This window comes from Poeciliopsis prolifica, unplaced genomic scaffold (genome assembly GCF_027474105.1).
Source record: "Poeciliopsis prolifica strain line A6 unplaced genomic scaffold, Auburn_PproV2 SCAFFOLD025, whole genome shotgun sequence".
Classification (NCBI taxonomy): Eukaryota; Metazoa; Chordata; class Actinopteri; order Cyprinodontiformes; family Poeciliidae; genus Poeciliopsis; species Poeciliopsis prolifica.
In genome coordinates, this window is record NW_026562400.1 from 4,572,567 (window position 1) to 4,585,899 (window position 13,333).

Sequence of the window (13,333 nt, forward strand, 5' to 3'; positions counted from 1 at the left end):
AAAAATCATACATTTATTCTTGCAAAATCAGAAGTTTGTCAAGAAAGTTTACATAAACTTTGAGTCTCTAACTTTTGCATTATTTGAAAATACAACCGTGGCCCAGGGCTATTGAGGTAATAAACACCGACCCAACTTTTACAGAAGGCACACACACAGATAACCTCCTGCACAGTGATGCTTCCCGACATTGACTGGTTTAATTGCTTTAAGGAAGAGAGAGTAGGAACGATAAGTTGACTTCTGGAAACAGGTTTTGTAATTTACTGTGACTTGTTTTAGCCTTTGGATTAGCAGCCACCAACCTTTAGAACAGTCGGTCTCTCTTTACTCAAGCATATCACACTCTTAATCGCTTTAAGTCATTCATAAATGTTATTTTTGCATCTCAGAATATATACAACGTATTATGACTATTAATATGGTGAACTATTAACTTTAGAAAAGAGACATATCAATCTTGACACAGCTCTTATCTTCTTTCTTATTACTTGATGGAGTTGCACAAAACCTTTGCTCATTTATCTAGGACACTAACATTGGGACAAAGGAACCATAAAGAAGGTGAAAATAGTCTGTACTCATCTTTATGCAATTCAAAAAGACATTTACTCACAAACTGATCAGATACAGCATTGGTGACTGGCTAAATGATCTGATTTATCTCCTGCACAACATCCTTCACGTTGGTTTGCACAATAGATGTATCTTCCCATGTAAAATTATGTCACAATAAAATGTGTTACTCTCAAAGTTATATTGAAGTAATTTTACAAACTGATGGGAACCAGATCATTTCTAAGTCAAAACTAAGAAATTTCAAAGACAAACACAGGATTTATCCCATATACACATACTATTTATTACAAGTGTACCAAAATAAAAACAAGCTTGTCTTTGACTTTGTTCAAAAAGAAATAATATTTAATAAATATAGAAAACAAAATTTGATACATTGTGCCAGATTACAAAGCTTTCAGCAATTCACATTTACAGTCTTTGCTCCTGTCTCCTTGAGTTCTAGCATAACCTTTGTATGTCTGCAGTGGTTTGTTTAACACTGAATGGTGAACCAGCTTGGTTTTTTGTATTTTTTGCATTGTGTTATCATCCTCTCACCAATCCTCTCACAAGATACGCCATATCTTTTTGCTAACACATGGATTTTAAACAGACACCTGCAAAATCACACCTGTGCTAATATCTGTCCATGAACAGTTTCCGTCAAATCAGAGGTGGCCTGGGTCACTTGTTATCTGGGAAGAACAAATTATTCCCTTTAGATAAAGGGGACTGTCAAATCTCTTTACAGGAAATGAGATGCGTCGTTTAATATGTTGCCTAATAAAGGTGTTGTATATTACTCTGATAAGACACAAGGGTTCCAAGACTGACGGGGAAGTGACGTTGAATTTTAATAAGTATCCAGCTCCTCCCTAAAATAAATTACAGGTTGTATTGTAGGCTTTGTCTCTCCATTGGAAGAAACTCAGAGAAACACAATGCATCTTCTCCTCCTGGCAGCTACCTTTGTGCTTGCAGGTAAACCTTTACAGGATGCTATAGAAAAATGCTAAGGCTTACCCAATATTTATAGCTTCCTCTTGTTGTCATCGGTGCTTTGTAGGAGCCTACCCACTGGAAGACGTGAGAGAGTGCCAGCCTCACTCAAGGCCCTGGCATGTGAGCCTGCATGGTGGAGGAGTGTCATGCAGCGGAGCGCTCATTGACCCGTGGTGGATAGTGACTTCATTTGAGTGTGCACCTATGTAAGTGATGGCAACAAAACAAAAAGCTGTTTAGAAATAAATATTACATGGCTTTTGTTGTGAATAATGTTTAGTTTTTCAGTCATATGCGTTGTTAGACCGGGAAAAGCTCAAACTGACTGTTTGGAAATCTCAGTTGGGTTCCAGCTTAATTGTAGACCATTATTCAACCTGTTGTTCATGTCTGTGTAAGACATTCTGTTTCTCTCTTATTGTCCTTTTTTCTGTCTGAGTTTGATCAATTATACGCCTCTCCTTGTTTCTTTGCAGAGCCTATCAGACCGTTGCGTCTCTTGGAGAACATGACTCAAGTGTGGAAGAAGGCACAGAGCAGCACATCTTAGTTTCTGATGCGATCCAACACAGCCCCTACCGCTCGCCTCTCCACAGCCTCACCATGGTGCGTCTGTCTGAACCTGCCAGTTTTAACCAGTATGTCAAACCAATCCCACTACCAACCCGCTGTCCAAAGCCCGGAGAAGTCTGCTCCATCAGCGGCTGGGGCTCCACAGAACCAGACCAGTGTAAGTGGATTTAAAGGCGGTAATGCTGATTTTGATCTTATTTTCTTAGCATTTAGGCGAGGATACAGCATCAAGTGTAGGTTTGAGAAACTGACTGTATTAGCAGACCAAAGCTCTTTCAGCTCAAACCTGAATCGGGGTTACTCCTGAAGGCCATCAAATAAAATGCATAAAACGTGAAGTTTATACATTTTAAAAACGTACAACAATATTGTATATTGTTCTATACAATATGTGTGTATAGAGCATATTGAAAAAGAAAAGTTGTTACAAAGTTTGTTACAAAATCCTCAAACAAAAAAAGGTTGGAAATTACTAGTAAATTTCCAAATTGTGAATAAAAACCAATTCATTATAGTTTAACATTTTAAGATATCTTTAACATAAGGTATGTTAAACTATAATGACATAAAAACTTCAGTATTGCTTTTTATTTGATTTGTCTGAACAGAAAAAATGTTTTGTATATTTCTCAAAGTGTAATTTATTTCTTATCAAATTACTCAAAAATAATGAAACTGCCATTATATGTTATAAGAAAAACACACCGGAAAACTAATAATTAATGTAATACAGAATCAATTTTATAACTCATTACACATGTTTGTTTCCTAATGATCCAATGAGATAAAAAGGTAAGCAATGGTAGATGATTGGACAACAAAAAGTGTTGCTAATTTTACTGTGTTGATACAAGGAAAAAATTGTTTTCTGAAAAAAAAAGTTAAAATGTGTGTTTGATGATTAAAGACCTAAATTTTTAATAAAGTTTATATGTTTTCTGGGATGTAAAGGAATGGATTTCACAGCTGGTACTTGATAAGAGTATTTTAAGGGGAAGAGTTATGTAGAAGAGAAGAAAGGAAAGATGGAATCAAAGTTTCAGAAACACCATAAATCTGGTGTTTAATTTCTTACACCAGACCTACAATGACAAAACAGAAATACAGAGTACCTACTTTGTTGCCCAACAATAAGTTGATATTTTCAGAACCTGCTTCAGTTTCTGCTCAGGGATTATCATCTGTTCTTCTCTCATTTATGGGGAAAGGTCGTGGACTTTGGTTCAATTTGTTGGCGTCTAATTTTGAATGGGTAGAGCTTGACTACCAATTCAAACTCAGGATACACATGGGTTTTAATCTGGAGCTCATTTTTATTCTAGTCACTTGAGTCTCCAAAGAGGAAAGAATGTTTTTTTTAATCATTTCCATTTAAAATCAGTTTCTAATTACCTGCCAGAGCACCCAGCCAGTGATCAGAACTAATTAAAAGAGGTAGACTCTGAAAACAGGATTTGCTGAAGGATTAGATCTTCATGCTCCATATAATCTGTTAAATCCAGTGTAGAATGAAAGATTGTTTTGTTAAATACCTGCATTGGGTAGCAATTTGACAAGCAATGGAACACAGATTGTAAACTATTTAAAACAAAGATAAGATACCTGTGTGAAATGAAGTAAACAGTTTAAAATAAGTAACAACTTTCCTTCCCTCTCCTTAAATCAGATGACCCTTCCCAGCACCTGAAGTGTCTTACTGTGCCGGTGGTGAACGATATGATTTGTTTCAATACCTTCCCTTCATATCTGTTCTGGGGTGTCATGGTCTGCGCCGGTCAAGCAAACACAGATAACTGCCTGGTGAGCATCGACACGCAGCAGAGATACTGATGCTGACTGTTTTTGATCCCGTCCACCCTGCGCCCTCCAGAGCTGTCTTCCATCACATAACCTTCAGTTTTCTCAAAGTGTTATGCCGTGTCTTTTCAGACCGGTAGGAGCAACGTGATGGTGTGTGCCGGTGAACTGCAGGGTTTGACGTGGTTCAATCATGGCTGTGAGGATCCAGCTCACCCCCACAGTTTACACCAAGATGTGTGAATACACCCACTGGATTAAAGAAATGATGGCCATGTATTCTCCCGAGACTACAACTCCTTTCCCCTGGATACCATAAGGCAGCTTTGGCACGCACATCTGCATTTTATATGGGAGACTGTTTTTTTTACAGATCGCTCCTCACAACTGGAAATGTTTCCTTGCTATGTGTTTTGTTAAGGTTTAATGAGATTTTCTGTAAATAAAAGACACGTAAATGTTTCCTGTAGTTTTGATTTTATCCATTTTGTTTTACCACTTTTGGTTGCTTTCTGTAAAGGTTTCAAATACTCTTGTTTTGCCTCACAAACTGAAAACCAACAAGTTAGGTGACTTGACATTAATATGACAAATGACAACCAAATTGACAACAATGCCCAAAGCATGATGCTGCCTCTGCCTTGTTTTCTTTGCATAGTGTATTCCAGTATTACATGTTTTCCAGGTAAGAAATGTTCAGTCAAATCTGCTTGTTTAAGTGTTGGAAAACAAGATTCATCTGACCAGGCTACCTTCTTTCAATTCACTGTGGTCTAGTTCTGAGACTTAAGCTTTAATTGGTAGTGTTTCTAGAACTGGACAAGGTCAGCATGAAAACCTGGCTGCTCTTTGGCTATCTCCAGCCAAAGAGCATCATTTGGCACTTTTCAAACTAACTTTCTCTGTAGTTTGAGTAATAGTGGCAGATCTATTAAATTTCACTCCCAACATTTCTAGATGAACCTTGGCCATCTAAAATCTCACCTTTAGTTCCCCACTGCTTCTTCATTGGACCACTTTTAATAACGCTACAGCTGCTTTGACCCAGTGGTCTAGTTATCACACTCTGGCCCTTGTAAAGCTCTCTTATTTTGGACTATTCCACTGGGAAAACTTGAGTAATGTTATCCAGGTGTGTGTTATTGTGAACTATAACACCTAAAAAGAAGTATGGTTAATGATCGTCTACAACCTTTTCTAGATGGTTTTGGCCTCTTTCAGAAGAATAATGATCCCTGCCAAAAAGAAAGAATGTTTTGGGAATTGTTTGAAGAGCACCACCATGAGCTGTGTTGGTTTGGCCTCCAAATTCCCGAGGTTTCAGTTTAAATGTGCATCTTTGGAATGTGCAAGACATAGACACCTGATCCACAAAGGGTGCATATTGCAAATTATCGAAAGATATGCTGATAATATCTTACTGCCAGATACCAAAAACCCTTTTACTTCCACTATTAGGTTTTCAAAATACAGAAAATAATATAACTTTAAAGAAAAATTATGGATACATTTTATTCTATGGTATGTTGATAATAGTGGAAATCATGCAGAAAAATAAGCACAGTCTTCAATGTAATGGCAAGAAAAAAGTTTTAACTGCACATTCAATATTATTCTACTGTGGAAATTTAAATTATTCCCTAAAAAGATCTCTGGCATTGTGGAATCAATACCTCAAAGGATCTGGACTGTTTAGGCAGCAAAGGCAGGTAATAGGTAGGTGGTGATGTTGTTATTTTTATCAAAAGAGGCCAAAAAAATTCTTGAGAGAAAGCAGCACAACAAGAAATGAACTGGACTGATTTAACTCTTGCCAAATCATACTGACCATTCAAAGTATTTCACACTAGAACCATATTCATCCATTTGCACTCACAAACAAGCATGCATTGTTTGAAAAAACAACTTTGAGTGAGATGCCTTGCCCATGGGCAAGGCATGATAAGGAGAAGATGAAATAAAACCTGCAACCTTCCAATTGCAAGAAAATCCCTCTGTACATTGAGCCACAGTCGCTCTAATTCTTTAAAATCTATCCTTCTAGTGACTGAAAGGGATAAAATAAAAACTACTATATTAGGGCTTTCTAATAGATTACTGCTTGTTATTGCATCTTTAAATGTCATCTATCAAATTTTGTTCTCTTTCACAATGAATTGCGTCTGGAAATTTTCTGCCAAGGCTTAAAAATGCTGCAATAATACAAGGTACAACTAGAGGGCGGTAACACCTAATGATTCAGGCACAGCGAGCCGAGAGAAAGAGTAAACAGGTGATGGAAATCCTACATTTTTAAGGTTTTTCTGTGAAGTCTACAAACACGCCCAGCCTTTTGCGAAAGAATGTTACAGCCATAAACACATGGATGTGATCTAATGTTACCGAGAAACAAAGAAACCGGGGGAACACATGGGGTAAGTCAGTTTCACATGCAAACACACCAATACACAAACATGCAAAGTGAATGACAGCTGTGTCCATAAGCACCCAAAACACAGGGTCAACTCTGCCATCTGCTTCCAGCATTTCTCTCCTGATCCACACCCCCACTTTTCCTGTTTTTGCACCTCAGTGGGAGAAAGAAAGCAAACTGAGGGGTAAGTAGTAGTCACTTCAGAAATCATTGTATTAATTGGTGTGATAGTTTAAAGCACTTTTGTGTTCTTTTTTTCTATCAACTTGAAATATCACATTTCATAATTAAAATATACAACTGAGTGATATTGCTGATATATTAGTAATTGATAGCTTTTATCAGCATCATAAGATAATTATTCCCTTAAACAATAAACCAAAAAGAACTGGTTGGAAATATGAAAGGACTGTAATAATCCTTGATGAACTTTATCTCTGGCCTTTCAGTTGTGTTTCCCAAATGGGTTGTGACTTGTAAGATGGCTCAGGCTAGTGAGGGTTGCAGTGCATGAGAGGTTGTTCTGGCTTCTTTTCTGACCTCCTGGAAAAGTTTTGTACTTATTATTGAACAAAACTGTTCCACATTTTCACCATTTGTTAACTGCATTCAGAGGCCCAACAGTCCGGTGAGGTTTTGTATTCACTTACATTGATCTTGTCATTAAAATGTGTTTGAGCTTGAACATTAAAGTGTGACAAAAGCCAATTAGAAAATCTGCATTCTTTCCCACAGAATACTATGTCAACAAACAACTTAAAAACATCATCCACAAAAAAACATTAGTCAGAAAGTAATGAGTCCCTGTCGCTAAAACCACTAATTCTTCATAGAAGCCTTTATCACAACTTTTTAGATGTTTTAACATTCTTCTCAACTAAAAATTAACTCATGGAGATCATAGATAAAAAGTCACTAGAAGTTAAACATTGAAATGGAGCCTGTAGGAATAATGAAAGTCCCATTCATCCATTCAGTTAATCCATTCAGGAGTCGACATTGACCTCTAGCAAATCTAAATGTGGGCCAACAGTTATCATCTTCATGAACCTTGCTCAGTGTGTCTCAAATGCCTTACTGGTGTCCAAATGTCAGTGACTTCCAAAATGAGATTCCTATTTTCATTTGATGGCCACTAACCATAAGTATCAATACTGATGTCATTCAAACAACACATGGATGTTTCTTTTGCATTGTGGAACTGGAATTTAAAATTTATTTCAATACAATCAGGGTCTGGATACATAATTATGTTCCTGGGTGACAAATCTTCCACTAATATCTCTCAGTCTTGTTGGACTTAACAAGTTGACCTCTACTAATGGTTAACTTTTGCTCTTTTCATTCCCTTTACACTCCCTTTAAAGAAACAAATTATAAATTGTAGCTAAGTTTCTAAAGGTCCTCCCAACCTCCTCCTCTGTCTTTTGGCAGCCATAACTCAGGCGTAAAAGCCTGGCTTACAGCGAAAACAAATATCACCCTCATTTGTCCAAACCTCCTTGGTAGAAAAGAAAAACTGATGAATGAGGGAATTAAAGTGAATGATGACCCAAAGGAGGAAATATTTTTCTTAGGTTGTGACAGAGCTTATCAGTGTTGCATGGGTACAATTTCTGCAAACCAAACCCAGGGCGTCTTCCTCCATTCTTCCATCTCCCTTCATCGCGCCATTTCTTTGGCAAACTGTCACCATCACTCACTGACGGCTTACATTCCCAGCATTCCCATGGCACCTGGCTCACAAGTGGCAAACGCGTGCACAAACCAGGCAAAAGTGCACAAAGCAGCTCGACTTTTTCACCAACATGCCTCCATCAAATGTTTTAACTTCCCCAAAAACTGACAGGTCTTTCTCACACAGATGAAAATTAATAGGGTGAGCTGGCTTGCAGTGCATTAGCTCAAGCTGATGCATGTGTGTAAGTGCGTGTTTCACTGCATTAGGCTCACTGAGGATAGCACAGGCCAAGTCAATCATGCTGGATCTCTCCCTGTTGTCCCATTGAGACCTGCGGCTCATCAGGGGAGATAATTAGTCTGAAGAGCTTTAATGATACTTGCCTAATAGCTACGAGCACACAGAGGCAGCAGTGTGTATGTGCGCACCGCCATGTGAGATGCAGAGAGAGCGCAGATGTGGGATGCATCTCTGAAAGGTGGTGAGTAAGCGAATAAGTGATTAAAATCCCGGCTTGTATGCGTTTATGTGTGTTTGTGTGCATGCATTCAGAGGGTGATAATATTCAAACTGATGAGATAATGAACGCTGGGGCTATCAAGCTCCAACCCACACATTTGCAGAAAAACGCAGAAGAGTCTTGCTACTCCCTGGCTCCTTGTTAGCGGGGAGCTCTTCGTTTGTTGATGCCTCCTGCACAGAGCAACCTTGACACAAACCGAAGAAACATAGCAAGCGGGAGACAGAAAAATATCGAGGTTCAGGGGATTGGATTATATTTGCATATTGAAAATTGTTGCGAATATAAATGAGCATGTGCACTTTGCTAGAGACACGCAGTTTAGTAAATACAGTTACAAAGCACACTGCAGTTTCTTGGCTCATATTTTTAGTTTCTGAGCCTGGAAACAAAAACAGTGGCATTTATGTATCCTCATAATTTTTAAGATGTTTTCCCAAAATTCAAATTTAACAAAGCGGAATCCAATAAACAATTTTTTTTTTTCCATTTGGTACTATAATTTATTCAACAAAATGAACGAAGAAAGAAAAACAAATAAAATCATTCAGTCTGTAAATTTATAATTATCTCATATTCTCATGAAAATGAAATAAAACTGAATCTTCTAAATTAAAAATGTTGTTTATAAATAAATAAGCAAAGAGATTTTGGAGATGTTTCTAACAAGTTTTATATCAGTGTAGAAGAAAGTCACTAAATATCTCTTAAATGTATCATGTTAAGTAGGGATTCAGGCTGGATTTACAATAAACCTTCATCTCTCGTCAAGACTGTGGCTTGAAGAAACAGATAACTCCATAACCTTCATTCTGAACAAAAATAATCCCCTCAAAGTCTGCTAGACAGACCTTCCTACTAAAAATTAAGTCAAATTCATGTTTTTATGAAAGCATACTTTGCAGTGACTCATTAGAGGCTGCAAAAAGCAACTAATTTTATGTCATTAGTGTATAGGTTCGAATGTGTACAAGAATCTTTATATACATATTTGAAGTGTCCTGTAAAATCAATCATACCAATAAAATAGAGTTGCAACCCATCGTCAACCGTGTTGGTTGCACTTTTATGCGCTTCCATAAAAATCAGTCAATATCCTTTTGACTGATTTTGCTTTGTCACAAGAGAGGCTTGACTGAGACCCAGCAGGTCATATCTTCATGTTTTCAGCTTAAGAAAATGTGAAGGTGCCAACTCACCAACTTTCTTACTATATTTAGCAACATTTCAGACAAAAAAATCAGAATCAGCAGATCAGACTTTATGAAGATCGATGATCAATAAGAAATTGGCAATCTGTTCACATCAATTAAACGTTTCCATATTTTGTCGGGTTACAACCACAATATTCACAGTGGAGGTGAAAATGTTTAATTTTAGTTTTCTCTAATCAGAGCACCTTCTTTAAAAAGCTTGAGGCAATGTTATAGAATAACACAGATTAACTTGAGTAAGTTGCACAGTCAACAAATTCAACAAAGAATAATAAAATGGTTACAAAACCAACCTGTAATTCGAAGTCAAAATCACAAACTGATTACAAATTACAAAGGTGCATAATTGGTGGTGTTTTGTTTCCATTGAGAATCACTGATAAGACAATCTGTGGATCTCTTTTCCATGGATGTTTCATAACCTGTTACTTATCTTTTCAATCAAGAAGAAACGGTTTCTAAACAGAATGTTTTTCCAATAAATCCCAAAGGAGGCAGTTTGAAACTTGCAAGGTAAAACTTGCGGGCAATAATTGGAATACATCTATCTGACTATTTGAGGTGAATGGAGTGAAATGACAATGCACCCTGAAAAGTACTATTCATAGTAATGCTCGCTTTAGCTACAGGTTCAAACTTGTGACCCCAGCAGGATTCAATTTAGTTTTCTTTACAATCTGCACCACAATTTTTAATGACAGATGCCACTGCATGCTTGAGAATTAACTCACCAGTTTCATGCTTAAATTCTTTCCGTTAAGATTTGTTGCTCTGGAAAGCTTGATACCAAACATTCTGCAAGCTACAACAGGTTGCTTCTTGTACGAAAGAATGTGTTGTGCATCTTTGAAATGTATGAGTTTGAGCAAAAAGAATGCAATGTAAAAACAATACCTTCAGGGGATTCTTTATACGTCAGAGACAGAACAGACAACAGACAATGAAGCTATCCAAACACACTGGAACACTGTTGCTAACCGCAGTGATCACACGGAGTCGGATGCACGTCTTTCATGCGCAGACACAAAATACGTCACCGGCTCGTTTCAGAGTGAGATGTCCCACAGCTAACACCAGGCGAGTCTGACAAACTCCCCCCAAGCTAAGCTGCAACTCACTGATAGGTCTGTCACACAGCAGTCGACTCATATATCACAGCAAACCTGAAAAGTCCCCACCTGCAGGGAAAAATCGTCCACAAAAGATTGAAAATGACACCACAAACAGTTCTACTTATCTGAGAGCTAACCAAAGCAACTCTGGTTGAATGTTTAGTCAGTAAATACTTATTTAATCCTAGCGGTTCTGCTGTAAAAAAAAAAAAAAGATTTGACATGGATACATAAATATTGAATTACTTTGCATTGTCTTGTTCAGAAAATAAGAAAAACAGCACTTAAAAATGATTGATCAAGTTGGTGCAGGGAGCAGCTGATTTCCTGAGAAAGCCTCCAAAATTATGTCCACCTTCATGGACATGCTGCCTCCTTCATTTTATAGCATTTTTAGCTTAATCCTAAAAAATTTGGATGGGAAAGCAGGGAGGATAAATGAAACCTGTGAGATACGTCTATAATCTGACAGTTAGGAGGCAAATGAATTACAACCACGATAACAAAGTGAGCAGCTATGAAACATCTAAGAATGTTGAACAGCTGGCGCCACCATTTCAACTGTGACGTCAAAAAAACATCCAGTTTGAATGGGAGAAGAACAAATCCTGTCAAAAAAGTAACTTCAATGTTTTTCTATAAATTATTGTTATCCTTCTATCCCACACATTCTGAAAGATCGCAAGGAGTTTCCTGGGACACAAATTGAGAGGTTTCCCTCAAACTGGTTCCAGTATTAAACTGGTGCAAGTGCTTAATTAGAACTAGTTCATTCTAGTTCTTTTTCTCCAATCTCAGGCTATTCCTCAGAAGAACTGGTGCTACCCTGCTCCAACTGGAAATGGGCCAGAGGAAAGAGCTGCAAAAAGTTCCTGATGAAAGGAGGCCATCAACCCGTCAAAATGTTTTGACGATCATGTTCAAAGTTGAGTTATTTTAGTCTTTCATCTTTCAAATTAAGGTGAGAATAACATCTAAAACCATCACATCTCAGCAGCACTAAAAAAAAAGAAAATCAATAAGCAGTGGAATAATATAGGCTCTCTGCTTCTCCTCACTGTTTATTTCAATATCCCCCATCAAAGAGTTTGATTTGTTCTATGGGCTGCATAAACTGCTCTTACAGATTATATTTTAAACTGAATCCATAAAAAAATTCCACCTCAGTTTGGAAAGACTGTTGGCCTTTTAAATGTTTCCAGGTTGTATTAAATCCTGCTGTAGCTGTTGTAGGTCTGCTGATCATGCCAGGGTTGTGAGGCATCCGCAAACACTTGTTTGAAACACACTTAATAAATAAACCTTTATCTAGACATAGTAGGTCATTTTATTGTAGGGAACGTGAGATAAATACTCCGATTTCAGTGCAACTCTCCTCACAAACTCAGAAGACAGAAGTGGAGAACCTAAACTAGTTTCTGAAATCGGGTGGAAAAACTGTAAAAGTTTCTTATGTAGCTCCTCATTCTACACTCTCTTCAGCACTAAGACTTATAGTAGCACCGCCATTACTGCAGATGAGACCAATTGGTCTGATTCTCCATTAAGCCATCTCTTCTGCACAAGAAACTTAGATACTTGAACTCCTTCGCTTGAAGCAAAGACATACCTCTGACCTGGAGGGAGAAAATACCTTTTAGAAGTCGAGAGCTATGGTTTTAGACTGAGAGGAACTTAATCTTGCCTTGGCTATCTCACATTTAGCTGTAAACTATCTGATGTTTGTTATTATATTATTTGCACAAAGCATATGTATCATATTTGCATTCATGGATTACTTTTCTCTGACATTTCTTGTTTTTTCTGAACTAAGAGATGTCAGTTTAGCATCTGGTACTGTTGCTACAATCATTTTCTGTGCAAGATGTTTTCTCTCTAAGGCTTAATTTCCTGCAGGCTTGGAAGCAAAAGTAAAATGCGTCATACTGTGAAAATTGATTAAATCAGTATTGAGCTTTGTTATTTTCAGTATTGGCTGTAAATAAATGCAGAGAGACTGTAGATGCAGCTTAACTGCTAAACTTTGTAGCATAATACATGACCCCAGCTTTGACCTCTACATGTCAAAGGTCAGCTTCCCATAGGCATGTCTTGGTGGCAGTTTTCCAAACTATTCCAAACTGAATAGTTTGGAATGACGCATACATACAAGCACACACTGGGAGAAGAGTGGGATGTAGAGCACATACAATTAGTCAGGAATGCCAGCTCCCCTGTCAGACTTCTCAATCCTCTCAGTTTTAAAAATGACATTTTATTTTATAGCTGAATATTCAAACAGAAACTTTAATATATTTAGTGGAGCTTCTGTCTGAAGTCACAAAGCATCTCAGAGCAAAGGTGGACGAAAAAAAAACACAATTTATCAAATTATGTACAAATTAAAATAGGAATAAACACTGAAGTGCAGTGTTGCTTAAATTACACTACTATATAATTAAATTGCTAAATCAATTTTGT

The 13,333-nt window shown here is 37.4% G+C and overlaps 1 protein-coding gene across 1 annotated transcript; it reads left to right on the forward strand.

Moving 5' to 3' along the window:
• The first annotated feature begins 1,432 nt into the window (after nucleotides 1-1,432).
• On the forward strand, nucleotides 1,433-4,402 carry LOC129370794 (trypsinogen-like protein 3). The gene is given in 6 exon segments (XM_055046983.1): nucleotides 1,433-1,542; nucleotides 1,628-1,769; nucleotides 2,040-2,293; nucleotides 3,803-3,936; nucleotides 4,066-4,149; nucleotides 4,151-4,402. Coding segments are annotated over 6 exon segments (756 nt in total). The 5' UTR covers nucleotides 1,433-1,502; the 3' UTR covers nucleotides 4,253-4,402.
• Nucleotides 4,403-13,333: the final 8,931 nt, after the last annotated feature.